General features: G+C 36.3%; 1 protein-coding gene across 1 annotated transcript; it reads right to left on the bottom strand.

The window, feature by feature from the left end:
- Positions 1–1,325: 1,325 nt before the first annotated feature.
- LOC129076556 (transmembrane protein 68) lies at positions 1,326–16,345 on the bottom strand (the record flags this gene model as incomplete). The annotated part of the gene is made up of 3 exons (XM_054580710.1): positions 1,326–1,581; positions 14,038–14,177; positions 16,285–16,345. Coding segments are annotated over 3 exons (306 nt in total), but the record flags the coding sequence as incomplete, so codon positions are not given.
- Between the last annotated feature and the right edge of the window lie 4,053 nt (positions 16,346–20,398).

Raw genomic sequence — 20,398 nt, 5'->3', positions numbered from 1 at the left:
ATTCATTCTGGAATTATATAGCAATTATAAACAAAACCTGCACACTGCTAGAAGGAAAGAAAGCTGAAAAAAATCAATTGACTCTTTTCATTGAAATTAAAATATATTTTATTACATTAAAAAGTAAGGTTTATTCATTCTGGCTGAGATAAATGAATATGGCTGTGGGTGAGAAGTAAATTTAAAATAAGAAAATGTCACATATTCAATTTCACAAGAAAATGAATTACAATTCAGCCTTACTTTTATTTTTATGTAGCTTAAGTTTACATGACACATATCATACATAATACATATATACATCCTTGTTATACAAAAATATATTTTTAAAGCCCCAGTGGAGAGGAAAATATTGTATTTGATCACTGGTAATATTCTGTTTAAATACTTCTAAAATTCCTATTTCAAGGAAACAACAAATCAAAAGCCATTAATTTTTCAGAAAGCTTTATGTTCGTATAAATTCATCATTCAAGTATATTTTTATTGAAACAATAAGCCATCTGACTTGTTGCAAAGTCAAACTGAATAAACCATGATATGAAGCAAAAGCAGAGCTTTCTTAACTCTTCTTTCATCAGCCTAGAATCAGCTTCTGGCATTAAACGCAGAGCATGACAGTGACTTTTAACCTTACAGTGATTTTTAACTTTATACTATTAATGCTATATTATAGGGCTGACAATTCACAACACACATAACAGTTTGTTTACAGTTTGTTAAAAATAATAATTGGAAATTTTACTTTTCCTAATTTATTTTTTATTCAATTTGAAAAACAGTACATCTTTCTCATTGTGCTTGGCAACTTCACGTCATACCTGAAGAAATAATTTAAACATCCTGTGGACAAAATATACACATAAACTTCTGAAAGATCTTGTTATTATTTAATTCAGTTATAATTTCAATTCTACTGTGATTTCAATCACAGTAAATATAAAGAATTTAAGACAATATTCCTCACCATAGTATTAACATGTTTTTTAAAAAGTGAATTGTTGAGGCACAAAAACATTATGTGACTTGCCCAAGGTCATGAAAGGAATGAAAGATAGATAAAAAAGCATTTTTTTCCTAACTTAAGCATCTGTAATAACCCTAGATTATACCATCTTGCAAAATTAGCTCACTGCAATAAATACAGAAACTAGACACAGTATTTAGAAATGCCTGTTTAACCTAAATTGCTATTATTAATAAACTTAACTCTAATAATCTATACATTTATCATACAGTATTAGAATTTATAAAAGGAACCATGATAATTTTCTGAATTATTAAGCATGTAATGACTTATTGTTTAAATTTGACATGACCGAATAAAACAAAATTTACCATACAATTTTAAACGAGTTCAGCAAAGGATGCTTACTAACACGATTTTTATGAAAATACATGATTATAGAACATACAAAATTTAGACGACAATACTATAGACACAAACATATTAATATAAATGTATTAAGTCATCTTCTAGTGGATCTTTTGATTTTTATGAAAACGTTCTAACAAAGCACTCATAATGTTCCCCGGTATTCTCTGGTGCTTATCAATCAAAGCTTGAACAGCATTCTTTGTCTATTAAGAAAATAAAAGAAAAGCCATTATTCTTTTAGTTCTCAATATAGATCATTTATTTTGTAAAGATTTTAATGTACTATTACTTTCAAGAAGTTTTGCCTAATTTAGCACCCATTGCTCATCAGAATTAATGGTTTCCTTCTCAGTACACCCATAGTATATTTCTTATACTTTTTTTATTATGCTTGAATTACAGTATTGTCCACTTGGATATCTTCTACACCAGAGATACATCCTAGCATTGCTAAAGCATTGAATACAGCACTGCCTTGCACACAATAAACATATTTTAAAAGAAGTGAAGGAAAAACCTCAGAACAAAAAAAGTAGTAGGAAATTTTCTAATAGACAAATGGTGTTTCGCTCCTTTCCATCTATTAATAAACTATTGTACATTTTTCTTTCATCACCAAAGACACCAAAAACTTATATCAGGCAATGAAAAAGGAAAAAGTGAGGCAAACTATAAACGAATGAGCTGATTTACTTTAGCTTATTACCTAAATTTCTAGGGAGTTTAACAAGAATTTAAATTGTCATAACAATAGAGAAGTCAATAAGGATATTTCAAGAAATCTAAACTGTTTGTTTCCCATTCGATTAAATTTCAACAATTTTTACTTTGAAATCAGTTGTGGCTGTCCAAAAAAAAAGTTTATGCACATATATCGTGCATACATGCACACACATACAGGCTTCCTTTTAGATGCTAACCTTTCAATGTGCCTTCTTTTTAAAATCTTGGGAATTCCTCTTTTTAAATATAAGTAATAAACCCTAGTCCAAAGATGTATCTTAAAAATATGCCTCTCTAAACTACAAATTTTCATTACTGTGAAATGGAACTATTTTATACAGTTATTATAAGAGTTAAGTGAAATTGAAATTATGTCTCCAGGTACTTGGCAGAGTGACTAACATATAGGTTGTGTTCTCTGAGCATATTTTTAAAATTTTATTCACTTATTTAAAAAACTATTAGGGGCTTTGGAAGCTATAACATCAGTGAAACAAATCTCAATTTCAAGGCATTCATACTACAAAGTATTTAAAATGTAAGATGATTTGTGACATGTATCATCTGAGATGTGAAAAGAAAATGTGTGGGAGTTCAGGCTTGTGAGCCTATTTGGTGGGCAACAACCAGGGAAGAATGCATGAACAAGGTTTGGTCTGAGTCTCCAACGACCAGTAAAATTTCAGTAACAGTGAATGAAAAGCACGAGAAAAAAGACCACAGGAAAACAACTGTAGAAGGAATGGCAAGTTAGTGAATTTGGCTAGAGTTTCAGGTATGTTTTCATAAACTGGATGGTATATGGCTTTAAAATTAGTGTTCTACTAAATAATGAAGGGAGTTAACTATCAAGTGAAAAAGTACATATGTTTAGTATGAACTGAGGGGTCAAGAAATGATTTGGGGATGAAGAAATATAAGGGCTATGTATTAAGAAAATTCAACTGTTACAAAGAACACCAATAATCCCCTTGTGTCACTAAATCCAATAAACTTTCTTTTAATCTCACCTGACCTGTCAATCATCCTTAATGTTGCTTCTGTAACTATTGATATACATCTTAGAGGAAAAGATACTTTCATCTAGTGTTAGGGTTGCTCACTTTCAATCTCCTTTTGTAGATTTATAACCCCAAAATCAGGCACAGATTTATTCTTCAAAGGTTCAGTAATCTTATCCATTTTCGCAGCTTTAATTACCATCCATTTGCTAATGACTTCCAAATTTTTATCTCCAGACCACTCAGTTTCAAATAGAAATGTAGAATATAACTTCCCTTGATTGTTTAAAGGCACCTCAAACTCAATCTACTTAAGACTAAACTAACATTCCCCCTCACACTTCGTCCTTTCTTGAGTTCCCTCGCTATTATAGCAAAAGACACTAGCATAAATCTAGCCAGGTAAGCCAAAGCCCAGGAGTCATCCTAGAAACTGTTTCTTACTTAAAATAGCCAATCCATCAGTAGCAACCATTAGTTATCGCCTCACCAATACCACTCAAATCTATCCACTTCTCCCCATCTTCTTTCTACCTTAATAATATATATATATAACATATGTACATGTAAATAAATCTGCACTTAATTCATATGAGGATATGAGTATGAGAATGTAGACAGAAAGGCACAGAGAAACAGGCATTGCAAACATGGACAAAACAATAGAGAGATTAAGACTGAGAGAACTTTAAAAAATATCCCAAGTGTCCCGTTCAGCATTAGTACAGTATATTTTAATTTAGATGTAATGTTTACAAAATGGTTCTCCACAATCAAATGCCTGAAGCGTCTATTACCCATTTTTAAAATGAGGTTCATTTCTACATTAATTTGGATGCTAGTCATTTTGAATTTGTAATAATCCAAGGATCATTATGTTCTAGTTTATAATTATATTATTAACAATGAAGATTGAAAAATCATAACACTGTATTTACAAAAGGAAAATTTCAAGTATTCTTTATTTCAGGTACACTTTAGTTCAATAACGACAACTTAACAGTAAAAAATATGGAGAGAAAGAGAATTTTTCTCATATGAAAACCTCACATGAAATAATCAAGTCACTGGAATTCAACTCTCAGTAATATATTTTCCTTAACTGAGAAAAGAAAAGGAATAGAATTCGTTTAATTTTAAACCTGGAAGAAACCTTTGAAATAAGGTCAGGATTTTTCCCCTGCTCTCTCCATCACGTTCTATTTTGATCATTAAAGGAAAAAAAAAGACAATATCTGTAAAGTGTTTCTAACTAGCTCTGACCCACTTAAATCCTAATAGATAGGCAGGAAAAAAAATTAAAAAGAACAAAACAGAATTCAGTTATATCCTAAAGGAGAATGCATTGGTTAGAGGACAGCAAAGAATGTGTTATATTAACAATAAAGAAGCGACATCACAGGGTGAGGTCTCAGCCTGGTGTAGGACTCCTGCGGCTGCTCCAGGAAGGCATCGCTTCAGGATGAGAGAAGAGTCATGCTTTGCAGAGAGCATGTCCTTATCCTAAAAATCAGTGTCATAGAGTTTTACTTTTAACATAAAAAAGAACAATAAACTGAGTATACCTAATGAACAAGTAGAATTACTGGAGGTAAGTTTTCTAAGAATAGACAAATTCATAGACAAGGCCCAAGATTTATCATTAACCTTACCTTAGTGAAACTTCCTATATATTCGCTACTTGATTTGAATAGTCTCATTTAATATAATATTATAGCTGGTTCAGCTACTCATCCTTTTCTAAGTGTCTGACCTTGCTGAGTCAGACTATAACACACTCATTCATTCCCTTCACCTCTTCTGGGTCTTTTCTGTGGAAGGGGCCCAGGTCCGCTCCACTAGAGTCCAGTGTGGCTGTATGACTGCTTTGGCCAATAATGTGTCAGAGACAGTGAGTGAGTCGCTTCCAAACAGAAGCTCTGAGCGCCATCTCATGGTTCCATGACTGACCTTTTCCATCTGCCACACAAATGGGAACATCCCACACATGGTTCTTTCAGCCTGAACCCTAGATAAAGAAGACATGGACCTCAGGGGAAACAACATGAATGAAAAGTATGCTTTACTGTCCTAACCTTCTGACATTCTATGGCTGTTTGTATTCCAGCATAACCTAGCAAAGCTGACTAAAACATCCAGTTTTCTCATGTGTAAACAATGATAATAAGGCCTACCCTATAAGGCTGAAGTGAGGTTATATCAGATTATACATGGGAAAGAAGAAATGAGACTGTCTTTGTTCAAAGATTGTATGATTTTGTAAGTAGAAATTCTAAAGATTTCACAAAGAACTGTTAGAACTAATAAATGAATTCAGCAAAGTTGTAGGACACAAAATCAACACACAAAAATCAGTTGTGTTTCTATACACTAGTGATGAACAATCTGAAAAAGAAAATGAAAAAACAACCCCATCAAATAGAATAAAATACTTAGGAATAAACCAAGGAAAAGAAAATCTTATACACTGAAAGCTATAAAAAAAATTACTGAAAGAACTTAATTAAGACAAAAATAAATGGAAAGATATCCTGTATTCATGGATTTGGAAGATTTAATATTGAATATTGTTAAGATGACCATACTATCCAAAGAAATCTACTCTACACATTCAAGGCAATCCCTATCAAAATCCCAACAGCACTTTTGTACAAATAGAAATCTTAAAATTCCTAAGAAATTTCAAAAGACACTGAATAGCTAAAATGATCTTGAATTGAAAAAAGAAAAAGTTACAGGCCTCACACTTCTTGATTTCAAAACCTACTACAAAGCTACACTCCTCAAAGCTGGCATGAAGACAGACATATGGACTAATGGAACAAAATAGCACAGAAATAAACCTTTGCATGTATGATAAATGATCTTTGACAAGGGTGCCAAGACCACATAATGAAGAAAGGACAGTCTTCAATAATTGGTGGTGGAAAATTTGTATATCCACATGAAAAAAAGAAGTTGGACCTCATCTGACATACAAAAGTTAACTCAAAATGCATTAAAAACCTAAACATAGACCTAAAACTAAAAGATCTGTACTCAGAAAACTATAGAACACTGAAGAAACTGTATGGAAGAATTAACATCAGTAAAATGTCCATGCTACCCAAAGCAATCTATAGATTCAATGCAACTTCTATTAAAATACCAATGGCATATTTCACAGATTTAGAATATTCCAAAAACTTATATGGAATGTAAAAAGACCCAGATAGCCTCAACAATCCTGAGGAAGAAGAACAAAGATGGAGGGATCACAATACCTGATATTAAATTATACTACAAGGCCACTGTAATCAGGACAGTCTGGTACTGGCAAAGGACAGACACACAGATCAATGGAACAGAACAGAGAGCCCAGAAATAAACCCATGTCCCTACAGTCAATTAATATTTGACAAAGAGGGCATGAACATACAATGCAGAAAAACAATCTCTTTGATATATGGTATTGGGAGAACTGGACTGGTACATGCAAAAAAATGAAACTAGACCACCAACTTACACCATACACCTGAATAAATGACTTAAATATAAGTTGTGATACCGTAAAAGTCCTAGCGGAAAACATAGGCAGTAAAGTTTTAGACATCCCACGTGGCAGTATTTTTGTTGATGTATTTCCTAGGGCAAGGAAAATACATGAAAAAAAAAAACAACAAATGGGACTACATCTAATTAAAAAGTTTCTGCATGGCTAAAGAAACCATCATCAAAATGAAAAGGTAATCTGTCCCTGTTTAGGCGCCATCTGTTATGGGGAGTGTCACACGGGGCACTCCTGGATCTGAAGGTTACTGTCCAGAGCCAGCTGAGGAGGGAGCAGGGCTATAAATCCCACAAGGCTCATCCCAGGGTTGTCACAGATGGGGGGAACAAACATGAGTCATCGCAAGCACTTATCTGTTTGCCAAGAAAGGGGACATAGCTCTTCCTTCTAGTGGAGAAGGCCCCAAGCCCCTGTGTCCAAAGGCTTTTATTGAGAATCATATGCACAGGGGTATGGATGCAAAGCTCAGCAATCAATGTCAAAGGCTATGTTTACAGAAAACAAAGAGAGATTATAGACAATTGAAGGAACACAAGAGATCTGCCTCAGGTCAGGGTCTATGAATAATGTAAATCTCCTTTCCAGTATGAGCTGGTTATCTTAGCTTTTGAGGGAAGAACAAAGCATGCCTAGTGGAACTTACTTCTGGGCCTGATTGTCCCTGGGAACTGGCCAATCCAGTTTAGGGCTGTACCTGCCTTTAGTATTGTTTCAAGCCTGAGCCAGGTGGGCAGGGTAGAGCCACCAAGAGATAAGGAGACTTCTTTCAGATAGAATGAGGACTCCGGACATGTCCAAGCCAAGGCAAGGTGTGCAGGCCCTTCTGCCTTTTCTCCGTGTCCCCCAAGTCCTTGTCCTGCTGCCCATACTGGCCGATGTCTGTCTTTGGTCGTCTCTCCTTGCAAGAGAACTTACCCATCATTGACAACGGACCATCACAGGGCCAAGAAGGGTGATGTGAGGGAGGCAGGGGCTGCGCCCCTGCCAAGGGGACATGTTTCGTCTCCTCAGTGGCCTGTTTTCCCAAGGCCTCCTTGATTACGTCCAGCCTTGGGGTCCTCTTGCCTGTTGGGGGGGCTACCGTCCCTGAAACCAGACAAGGTGTTTCCCAACAGGAATTGACTGAGAGAACATATTTGCCAGTGATATATTGGACAAGGGCTTAATCTCCAAAATATATAAAGAACTCATATAACTCAACACTAGAAAACTAACAGCCCAATTAAAAAATGGGCAAATAACCTGAACAGACACTTCTCCAAGTAGGACATACACACGGGGCATAGGCATATGAAAAAATGTTCAACATCACTAGCCATCAAAGAGATACAAATTAAAACCACAATGAGATATCACCACACACCTGTAAGAATGTCTATCATTAATAAATCAACAAGCAACAAGTGCTGGCAAGGATGTGGGGAAAAGGGAACCCTAATGCACTGTTGGTGGGAATGAAGGCTGGTGCAGCCACTGTGGAAAACAGCATGGAATATCTTCAAAAAATTAAAAATGGGACTCTCTTATGACCCAGCAATTCCAATGCTGGGAATAGACCTTAAGAATCCTGAAACACCAGTGTAAAAGAACTTATGCACCCCTATGTTCATAATAGCACTATTTACAATAGCCAAGTGTTGGAAACATCCTAAGTGCCCATCAGTAGATGAGTGCATTAAAAAACTGTGGTCCAACACAATGGAATACTATGCAGCAGAAAGAAGGGGAAGTTCTACCTTTTGTATCAGCATGGATAGAACTAAAGACTATTCTGTTAAGTGAAATAAGCCAGTTGACAAAAGACAAATACCATATGACCTCTCTTATAACTGGAATCTAATGAACAAAATAAGCTAATGGGAAAAATAGAACCAGAGACATGGAAACATGGAACAGACTGTATCTGTAGGTGGGGAGAAGGGAAATGGTGGAAGAAAGGTGGAGGGATTAGTTAAAGAACACATATGAATGATTCATGGACATGGACAACACATGGACTGTGGGAGAGAGGGGTGGGCTGGATGGAGGGGGGCAAAGGGAAAAAAATTGGGACAATTGTAGTAAATAATAAAAATAAAGTGGAAAAAAGAGATCTAACGCTACAAAATTCATAGAAGAAAATAGGAGAAAGGTTTCATGGTATTAGATTTGGCAATGATTTGTTGACTGTGACACCAAAAGCACAGGCTTAAAAAGAAAAAATAGACAAATGGGACTACATCAAACTGGAAAACTTCTGCACATCAAAAGAAACAGTCAACAGGGTTGAAAGGAACCTATAGAATGAGAGAAGATATCTGCAAATCATATATCTAATAAGGGGTTAATATCCAGAATATATAAAGAACTTCCACAATTCAACAATAACAAAAAAGACCCCAACTTATACAATTAAACAATGGGAGAATGATTTGAACAGACATTTCTCCAAAGAAGATATACAAGTGGCTAAACATATGAAAAGATGCTTAACATCACTAATCATTAGAGAAATGCAAATTATAATTACAGTAACATACCATCTCATATTCGTTAAAATGGCTATTATAAAAGATAAAAATAAAAAAATAACAAGTGCTGGGAAGGATGTGGAAAAGTTGGAACCCTTATGCACTGTAGATGGGAATGTAAAATGGCATAGCCACAATGGAAAACAGTATGAAGGAGGTTTCTCAAAAAATTAAAAGTAGAGCCCTGGCTGGTGTGGTTCAGTGGACTGAATGCCAGACTGCAAACCAAAGGGTCGCGAGTTCAATCCTCAGTCAGAGCACATGCCTGGGTTGCAGGCCAGGTCCCCAGTCGGGGTATGCAAGAGGTAACCACACATTGATGTTTCTCTCCCTCGCTTTCTCCCTCCCTTCCCCTCTCTACAATAAATAAAATGTTTAAATTTTTTAAAAATTAATAATAGAAGTATCATATTGTGAGATAATAGAAAATATATACTCATTTCTGCCTCTGGTTCCTGGCACAGAGCTCCTAAAACTTGTAATTTTCTGGGTGCTAGAAGTGTCTTTTGTTTTATTGAGGCTGCTGGATGAGGGCTGGTCACCGGAAAAACCAAGCCATGGTTAGAAGCTTGTAATTTTCAGCTCCACTCATTTTCCAGAGAGGAGAGACGGGATGGAAAAGGAGGTTATAATTGATCATGCCTATGTAAAGAAGCCTCCATAAAATCCCAAGAGTACAGAGTTCAAGAAGCTTACAGGTGGGTGAACTCATCCACACCAGAAGGATAACTCACCCTACTCCACGGGACCAGAAGTTTCTGTGACTGGGACACTCCCAGCCCTGGCCCTGTGTATCTCTTCATCTGGCTGTTTACCTGTATCCTTTATCATGGCCTTAAATAAACTGGTAAATATACGTGTCTCCCTGAGTTCTGTGAGCTGCTCTAGCAAATTAATTAAAACCTGGGAGGGGAGTGATGGGAACTTCCAATGTGTAGCCAAACTGGACAGAAGTTGTGGGTGACCTAGGGACCTACTACTTTCCATTGGCATCTCCAGGTAGATGGCATCAGAATTGAGTTAAATTTTAAGACATCCAGCTGGTGTCAGAGAATTGCTTGGTGGGGAGAACGTCCACCCATTTGGTGACAAGAGTGTCAGAAGTGAAATATTCTGTGTAAGAGTAGACACAGGTGAAAGAAATACAGGGGAAAAAAGATATGTTTTTGATGCCTGTGTTTTGGTATCATAGTCTTTCCCTACACAGGAGGGAAAAACTAGAGTTTCTCTTTTACACAAATGATCCAGCAATCTCATGGGTAAAGGGTATATCCAAAGGAATTCAAAGTAGGATCTTGAAGACCATATTTGCACACCCATGTTCACTGTAGTATATTTCACAACAGTCAAGAAAATGGAAGCAACCCAAATTGTCCATCAATGAATGAATGGATAAATGGATAAAACAAAATGCTATATATATACACAATGGAATTTTATTCAGCCTTTTAAAAAAAAGGAAATCATCACATTACAATATGAATAAACGTTGACGAAAGTCACAAAAAGACAGATAATGTATGATTCCACTCATACTAAGTTTCTAAAGTAGTCAAAATAGTAACAAAGTATTTAGAATAGTGGTTGCCAGGGGTTTCGGGGAGGACAAATGGGCAGCTGGTGTATGACCTCACTTATATGTGGAATCTAAAAAAGCTGAACTCATGGAAATAGAGAATAGAATGGCGGTTGCAAGAGGCTGGGGTGTGGGGAGATGGGAAATGTTAGTCAAGGGCACAAACTTCTAGCTATAAGATAAATTAAGTTCTGAGGATCTAATGTATAGCATGGTGACTATAGTTAACAATACTGAATTATATATTTAAAAGTTGCTAAGAGAGTAGATCATAAGTAGTCTCACCACACACACACAAAAAGATAATTATGGAGGTGATGGATGGTTAACTTTTGTGGGATAATCATTTAGCAATGTATGCATGTATCAGATCATCACATTGCACACCTTATACTTATACAATGTTATAATTCAATTATATTTCAATATAGTTGGAGGAGTGTAGTCCATAATCATGAACTAGAATAAAGTATTGATGGGTGGAGATGATAGATAGATAGATAAAGAAGAAAAAGATGGGAGGGAAGGAGAGAGGAAAGAAGGAAGGAACAGGGAAAGACAGCTGGTGTTCAGTGGGTATAGATTCAATTTTGCAGGATAAAAAGGTTCTAGAGATCAGCTGCACAATGTTTAGCATATTTAACTCTGTTGAACCATACACTTAAACTAAAAATAGTTTAAGTTGATAAATTTACATTTTATGTTTTTACCACAGTTTTTAAAAGTTTTTTTAAAAAAGAAATCAGGCTATGTATATAAAAAGCATAATATATTCATCTAATTTTCTAGGTGATTCAGTAATATAACATTTATTGTTTTTTACGTAGTGTCACACTCTCTGAAAAGTATAATTGCAAGCAAGTGGTCTTGTCTCATCTCTCTTTTACCTCTTTGTACGAACAAATAGTACTGATTATTCCTATTTTTTAAAAAACCTCACCTGTTGACTTCTCTCACACAATTTTACTCGTTCTACCTCTCTGCTATTTCCCTTTCAGCCAGCTTGGGTTGTTTTCCATCACCTGCTCCTTAAATATTGTATCTTCTACAATCTGTCCTCATTCCTCTTCTTTCTCTCTCTAACTTGCCCTGTATAGCTCATGGTTTCAGTAATTATCTCAGGGCAAATGACTTACAAATCTTCATCACCAATTCTGACTTCTTTCCCAAACTTGAGTAAAATATTTTCAAAAACCTACATATCTATATAAGGTCTGTCCAGAAAGAGTCAAACCATTGTTAACATAATGAGAACAATTTGCACAACATTGATGTAACCTGGCAGCCAAGGAGTGCGTTGGAATGTGTATGTGTGAACAGTGGCGACTTCACTGTACTCATCAGTGGGGGCAGTAGATGCCATTGAGTGAGCATGTGTACTGTGTGGCTATCGCATTCAAAATGACTGAGTGAGTAGAGCAACAAATCCGCATCAAATTTTGCATTAAGCTTGAACATTCCTCCACAGAAACTATTTGCATGATTCAGAAGGCCACAGCAATGGACAACTGGTGACTAGCAACTTCATCACTATAATGCGCCTGCTCAGGTATCACATCTCATGCAGAGATTTTGGCAAAACATCAAATCACACAGGTGACTCAGACTCATACAGCCCAGATTTGGTGCCCTGTAACTTCTGGCTTCTCCTAAAACCATAATCACCTTTGAAAGGGAAAAGATTTCAGGCCATTGATGAGATTCAGGAAAATAAGATGGGACAGCTGATGGCAACTGGGATAACTGTGTGAGGTTCCAAGGTGCCTACTATGAAGTAGACTGAGGTGTCATTGTCCTGTGTATAATGTATATCTTCTTCAATAAATGTCTCTATTTTTCATAGTACATCGCTGGATATTTTCTGGACAGAACTTGTTAAAAAAGAAAAATATATACATATATATGGCTATCCTCTAGGTAACTATATAGAATTAGTTTTCAAGTCTAGTGCATTCTATCACTGTAAAATCTCTCCAATCTGTACCTTGCTCTACTTTTAAAGTAGATAAGATCATTACCTAATTCATTCATTCATCAAACATTTTTTGAAATCTAAATACCTAATATTGTACCAGGAACTAGAAATACAAAAATTCATAGCATAACTTCTGCTCTGAAAAGGGGCACCTTAATTTATATGTACCTAAGTCATCATAGTTGCTAGCATCATCACAAACCATTGCAGAGGACGAGGTTATACATATGTTTGCTTTGCCCCCCAAAATTTTCGTGCACCTGATATGAGCCACTTCCAAACAGAGGTCTATCCTAATTTAAATGTATTTGATAGACAAATTCCCTAGTATGATAAAAGTGCCTAAAAATGTGGCCCCTACTTACTTCTTCAATTTCATCATCCAAACTGTACCCACAAAGCTAGTGATCTCAAATTTATTCTAAAGATGTTGTTAAGTGCTATTCAAGGAAAAACAAAGAGAAGGTTTTGGTCAAATGAGACTGGAAAATGCTCTTTGAAACAAGGTTAAACAGAAAAACTTACTGAAATTGGTGAATTTTTGTGTAGCCATTTTAATATTGAAGATGGAAGAAAATAAGCAACAGTTTTGGTATATTATACTTTGTTTCAAGAAAAGTAAAAACAACTGAAACACAAAAAAATATTTGTGCAGTGTATGGAGAAGGTGCTGTGACTGATCAAACATGCCAAGTTATTTATGAAGTTTCATTCTGCAGATTTCTCACTGGACGTTGCTCCATGGTCAGGTAAACCAGTTGAAGTAGATAGCAATCGAATCAAAACAATTGAGAATAATCAATGTTAGACCACACAGGAGACAGCCATCATACTCAAAACATTCGAATCCATAAAGTTGTCAGTGAAAATGAAAAACATGCCATTTACAGAAAAAATTAAATGAACTTTTTGGCCAACCCAATAATTTGGATACCTTTCCTTTGTGCTTTCATAATGTCCTAGCACAGCCGTTCTCAACCAAGGTTGATTTTGTGCCCCAGGTGACATACAACAATGACTACAGACATTTTTTTTTTAGAATAGAGAGCTCTTTGTTATGGGGGGCTGTCCAGTACATTGTAGGATGTTTATCACCATCCACGGACTCTGCTCACTAGATGCCAGGAGCACCACTGCTTTCCAAGTCCTGCCCATTGTACAATGAAAAATGTCTCCAGATTAGCAAATGTTCCCTGGGGAAGGAAAGCACCACTGATCTGGAGCACGCTTGTAAAATAAATTAATAAGTTAATGAATTAATTTTTAATGTAATATTGAAAGCAAAAAAGTCTATCCAAAGACTAAGAAAGAAAGAATGATTTACCTTTTCTGCTAATTCTTCTGCTGTCATCTTTGGGTCATATGGAATGGGATCACCTAAAAAGGTCCGTAACTTCACTGGAAAACCTCCATACATTGGAGCAAATGGATAGCGGAATTTTTCATAAAGCCACCTAAATAACCCTGTTTTAAAGTAAACAAAATCATTTAATTGGCTACATATTCTGAGCATGTTTAACTATAAACGCTCAAATTAATTATTAAGGTTTAGAGGAAGGTGGCAAACAATATCACCTTGGGTAATTTTTTTTTTAAAGATGAGCTTTTCATCAGTTGTGATAAATGTGCAAAATGTTAACAGAAGAAACTGGAGGGTAATGAGGGGATATATGGGTACTCTCTGTAACTTTTGTCCAATTTTTCTGTAAACCTAAAAATTCTCCAAAAAAGGGCCTATTAATTTGTTTTACAAATTAGCTTTTAAAAGTAAGAGAATTTTAAAGGCAAACAAAGTAGTATTATTGCAAAATAAAGGGTAAAGACTGAAACCAGAAACTAGAAGCTAAAAAGTCTAAAGATTCAAAGATACATAATTTAGCCCTGGTCAGGTGGCTCAGTTCATTAGAAGTTGGTTGGAGCAATGTCCCATACACCAAAAGGTTGCAGGTTTGATTCCCAATCAGGGCACATAGGTTGTGGGTTCAGTTCCCAGCTGGGGCATGTACAAGAGGCAACTAATCAACGTTTTTCTCACATGGATGTTTCTTTCTCTCTCTCTCTCTCTCCCCCTCCCCCCATGCCTCTCTCTCTAAAATCAATAAACATATCCTCAGGTGAGGATTTCAAAAAACCTATTAAAAAAAACTAAACATGCTTTTGAAAAATATATGTGATTTACAAGAATAAAAAAGGAAAAAATGGAAGCATAAAATAAATTCAGAAACATGAGACCAAAATGCATTCATAAAACTAGGTTAAAACTAAAACATTGGTGTAAACTAGGATAAACATAACCAAGCAAAGAATTACTAATGGTAATGGCCAAGTATATAATTTAGCAACATTAAAAGTAGTAATAATGCAAAATAGACAGATAGACTTTAAAACTAAGTTAAAAAAATAAACCTGAGAAAGGCAAGTAACATGGAATATATAATCATGCATTGTACTGTAAATTTAAAACACTGTTTATATATGGAAACACAGAAAACTGTAAGACCCAAAGTAAAACTAAAACCAAAAAATCACTAGGCACTAATTTTTGACATATTCAACTACTAAAGTAAAAAAAAAAAAAAAAAATTTAAAGCAGCATAAAAGGATTTTGAAACCACTCTGCAATTAAAGAAGCAAAATTAGGAATAATTTCTGGTATGTAATTTAACTTCTGAAGAATGACCTGTGAGAAAATTAAAAGAAAAAAATTCCACAACAAAAGTTAACATCCCATCAACCTGTCTTTCCACTTTAAACTTGAAAAAACAAAAGAAAAAAAAGACCTATAAAACATAATGGAATATCAACAATACAGCAATGTTGGACATAAAAGAAACAGAAGTTTAAAGTTCTTCAGGAGGGGATTTGTATAAGGATAGAAACACTAACAATATAATGTTAGGGATATAAAATACAGCCAACCAAATGTAATGTATAAAGTATAGGGTAAAAAAATAAAACTGAAAATTTCAAAAGAGAAAGAAAACAGAGACATTGCAAAGAAAAAGCACCCCATAATTAGATTTAGAGCTTATACTATTACCACTAAATTAAAGGTCAGCAAAAAGAAGTGTATCATGGTTAAAAAATTTTGAAAACAAACAAATAAAAAACTAACAAACCCCCAAGAAATAAAACCAAGGCAACTTATATTTCCTTAGGTATTCATCTTAATTCAGTATCATATTGTCATCCATTTTTAAAGCTGTAACTTCTTCAGGGGTGAGCTAAGAAGATGGTTTGGGTTATATGTAAATCTGTTCTAACCTTTGACAACAAGTTTTAATACAAGTAAATTACATAATTTACTCTGTAATTTTAAAAAGTCCATGACAAACAAGCTTCAGTGTGTTTATGAGACAAAAACCTAACATCTAAGGACTGTCATTACTTACAACCAGTTATCGTTTAGCCTTTAAATAGAAAAAATCTACATTTTGAACCCATATAAGGTTCAAATATTTAAAGCCCAAATATGTAAAATATTACATTATAAAAATAAAAAACAAGCCAAAAAATATTGTATTATAAACATTACATTATAATTAGAAAAACCATATGAACCAGAACTTACTTGTTCCTCCAAGTGATCTAAATCCTTCTCGAATATTTTGTGTAAACATAGGAATAATGGGCTAAAGGAGAAAATTTGAATTAAAAAGTAAATATATTAATCCATTCAATGTCTCTATTGAGTCACTAATGTAAACTTTTGAGGATCTGTTTAAGATTATGAAAATAAAGTACTTTTAAAATAAAGGTATACTTTTATCACTAGTGCGCTTAGACTAAACTTAGTCATTTGTAGAAATAATTTAATTAAATAAAATAAATGTGAAAAATTAAATTGATTTTAGTGGGTTACTGAATACTACGCTCACTGAAGAAAAAGTTACAAGACAGAGACTTTCACTACTGGGAAATTTATATAAATTTAAATGACAAGTTTTGGCAAGATGCTGTCACAAAATTAGTAAAACATCATTTATATTTGTGAGCTTATTAAATCTAAAAATGTTCAACATCAATAAAAAGCATAAGACTCTCCACAAAAAGAGGAAAAGCATATATATAAAAGAATTCTTCACATCATTAATTTTAGAGGATTTCTTCTTACAAGTTTATGCTTTTCATTTTTCTATGAATATCAATAATTCAGTATAGTTTTAAAAATGAAGACCTTAACTAAATGTCATAAAGCAATGCGTGAAGTAACAAAGGATCATGTGAGGAAGTTAGGCCACAGTAAAATGGAAGTAGATAAAAAATTGAACACTTTAAAACTTACACAAAATATATCAAGCTAACTGGTTTTAGAATAGATTAAACTGGTGGAGGCAGCAACTGTCACTTGACTTACAGTCTATATTTGCTTAATACAGAAATACCTGTCTTGGTGAGCAGGGTTTGAGATATTTAAATAAGCTGACATTTAAAAAGCCATTCTTATTCAGCTTTGGAAAACAGTAAAATAAGGTGGACTGAAGGAAGAGGCTATAGGTATACTTTTCTTTGTAAAACTTACTACCTCACATATAACTAGCTGATCTTTTATTTATTGTATTTTCCCCTCCCTGAGAAGGACTCTGAATAGCACAGACATTGTTTTGTTCACTGCTCTATCCCCAGCATCTAGAACATCGCCTGGAATAGACTGGTGCTAAAAGGAAGTGTGATGGATGAATTAAGGAAGGGATAAATAAACAGAACAGAGAGACAATGCTTCTAATGTACTAATCCATTCTCTGAATACAAAAGATCAGGTACAGGCGGCAGTAATCCTAAAACCAGTTAGCAAAAATATAAGTCCTGTAAAGAAAAGAGGTCAGGATGTAGAGAAAGGGAACTCTTTTGCACTGTCGGGAGGAAGGCAACATTGTGGAAAGCAGAATGGGGATGGCCCAAAAAATTAAAAATGGGCCTGCCTGTTGACTCACCAATCTCACTTCTGGGAATATATCCAAAGGAACCCAAAACACTAATTTGAAAAAACATAAGCACCCTTATGTTCATTGCAGCATTATTTACAATTACTAAATTATAGAAGCAGCCCAAGTGTCCATCAATAGATGAGTGGATAAAACACTATGGGGCATTTACACAATAGAATACAAGTTGGCCAGAAAAAATGAAGAAAAGTTTACCCTTTTCAACAGTGCAGGTGGACCTGGAGAACATTATGCTAAGTGAAATAAGCCAGTCGGAGAAAAACAAATACCATACAATTGCACTCATATGTGGAATCTAATGAACAAACTGAGCAAACAAGGAAAATAGGGACAGACTCATAGAGAGCAGGATGACAGCCAGGGGGGTAGCAGAGAAATTGAGCAAAAAGGAAAAAGGACTTGTGGACACAGACAACAGTGTAGTGACTACAGAGGGGAGGGGCGTATAAGGAAACTAAACAGTAATGGAAAAAATACAATAAAGATTAAATAAAAAAGGAAAGAAAAGAAGTCAGATGAAGGATTTAAAATGCAGTGGAATTAATTTGCAAAACAAGAATGTAAGACAAAATACACTGGCGCTTTTATAAAAAATTCAGATTTCAATCTAGGAAACCACCACTAATTTTGTGAAATAAAATAACTGAAAACTTAATGTTTTAAGTAGTTATGACTCTAGAATTAAGAACTTAAAATGCTTAAGGAACAGCAACCTTTCAGCTCATACGTATGCCATTTTGACTTCTCTAACCAGTTCGGCTAGATTTATGTCTCCTGACTCACATGAACCCCAAAGTTTGTATTGAAGTATGCACTATTTAAACACTCTTCAGGGTACATATCATCCTTTAAATAGCTAATTCTTCAGAAGCTGGACATTTCTAGAACCTACTAAACAGAAGAAAGCTTACCCTAGCAGACTCAGTAGTCTAGGCTATATTTTGGGCACATTTTTCCTGAATGTGTATTCAAGCGATAACCTTAAAACTACAAACATTACCTTACTACAACTTGATGTTGTAGTACAGTTGTTCATTCCTTTCCGTGTGCATACTTTGTATACAAGATAGTTGCATAAGTAACCTAGCATCATCACATTCTGCTTACATGTACATATGTGTCTCCTTATGTATGCATATGCACACATGTACAAAAGAATATGTATTTCATTAAAACTATTCTTGGAAAATCAGCTTATCATGGTCTTGGAGTCTTAACTTTGCCACTAAAAAAAGTAGGAACCACTGGAAAAGTTACTTACCATGTCTCCGTCTCAGTTTCTTCACATTAAAATGGGGCTAATAATTATCATATCCCAAAGGTTTTTTTAAAAATAGGTTGAAATAATACATATAAAAACTTTATTGGAACAGGAGAGAAAAGATGGCGGAGGAGTGAAAGGGAGTCACACTGACCTCCTCTCAAAACCAAACTGGAATTGCAACTAAATAATGGAGTAATCACCTGGAAAGCAGTGGAGCGATAGTGGGAGAGGAGCCTTGGTGCCGCGGACAGCGGATTCGACTCTCACACATCCCAACGGGTGAGAATTGCGGTGGAGGCTCGAGAGGGTGGGCTGGGTGCGCACGGGCACTGGCACCAGAGGGACATTGAAACAGCCAGTTAGCGTCCCCCCGGGAAGAACGGGGTCTGAATCATAAACAGGAACCCCTAAACTACAGCCGCTAAAGCCGAGAAAATACAGACAAAACGCAACCCCAAAAAGCTTAGGGGCACTCTCTGCCAGAGACAAGTGGCTGGGGATGCAAAAAGACATTTAAAGGGCAAACGCAAAAGTTGCAGCGGCAGCCACCCTCCTTGATCGCTGGGTACAGGCGGCAGCAGGGTGGGATGGTGCCTGGGAAAAGACTGGTGAGGAAAACTTTGTGAAGAGAACTGACTCTGCGGCCGGTGGAGCCCGGGTGATAACGCACTTCCCACTCTGCAGCTACCATCTCGCTCAGGCATAAGGGAATCAATTAACCTGCCTTTTGTGCGCTCCGCACACAGCTTGTGCGCCTGTGACCTGCGGGGCTGAGTGCAGACTGTCTGGGAGAGCCTTGAGGAGAGACTGGAGACAGTGGCGTTGGGGAAAGAACGGGAGGAGGAACTGGGGAGTCCCGACTCCCTCCCCGTTCGGTAGTCTCCATTGTGGGCTGGAAAGGCGCGACCCCAAAGAGGCAGAAGCGGGGCGCGCATGAACCAGACTGCCTGCGATTGAAACGCAGTCCGCACAGGGGTTGGATCCTCAGCCGAAGGGGTCACAGAACTGCCCAGAGGCCCCTGAGGGGAGACTAGAAACGGAGGCATTGGGGAAAGAACGGGAGGAGGAACCGGGGAGTCCTGACTCCTTCTCCTTGCCGAAGTCTCCATTGCGCGGGAAGAGGCCACACCCCCAAAGAGCCAAAAGCCGAAAAGCAAACATAGACACCCCCAAAACACCCAGAGCAGGCGCGCACACTTGCGCCGAGTGACTGGCGAGGGGTGGCGAGCGTGTGTGTGACCCACCCGGGCTGGCAAACGCTTGCACCTGCCGGCAAGGCCTCACACAGACTGGCACCCATACGGCCTGCAAGGGATTGCACAGAGGGGCAAGGGCAGGCGTAAATTGACCCGCCCGCCGCGATTGCAGAGCGGCCCACAAAATAAGTAGAGCTGCCCAGAGTCCCTGGAGGAGAGACCAGAAACAGGATTAACCGGAGAGCTGATTTCCTCCCATTTCCGTAGTCCCCATTTGGC

This window comes from Pteronotus mesoamericanus, unplaced genomic scaffold (assembly GCF_021234165.1).
Source record: "Pteronotus mesoamericanus isolate MK-2021 breed Mesoamerican mustached bat unplaced genomic scaffold, CSHL_Meso_final contig_601, whole genome shotgun sequence".
Lineage (NCBI taxonomy): Eukaryota > Metazoa > Chordata > Mammalia > Chiroptera > Mormoopidae > Pteronotus > Pteronotus mesoamericanus.
This window is presented reverse-complemented; position numbering and strand designations above follow the sequence as displayed.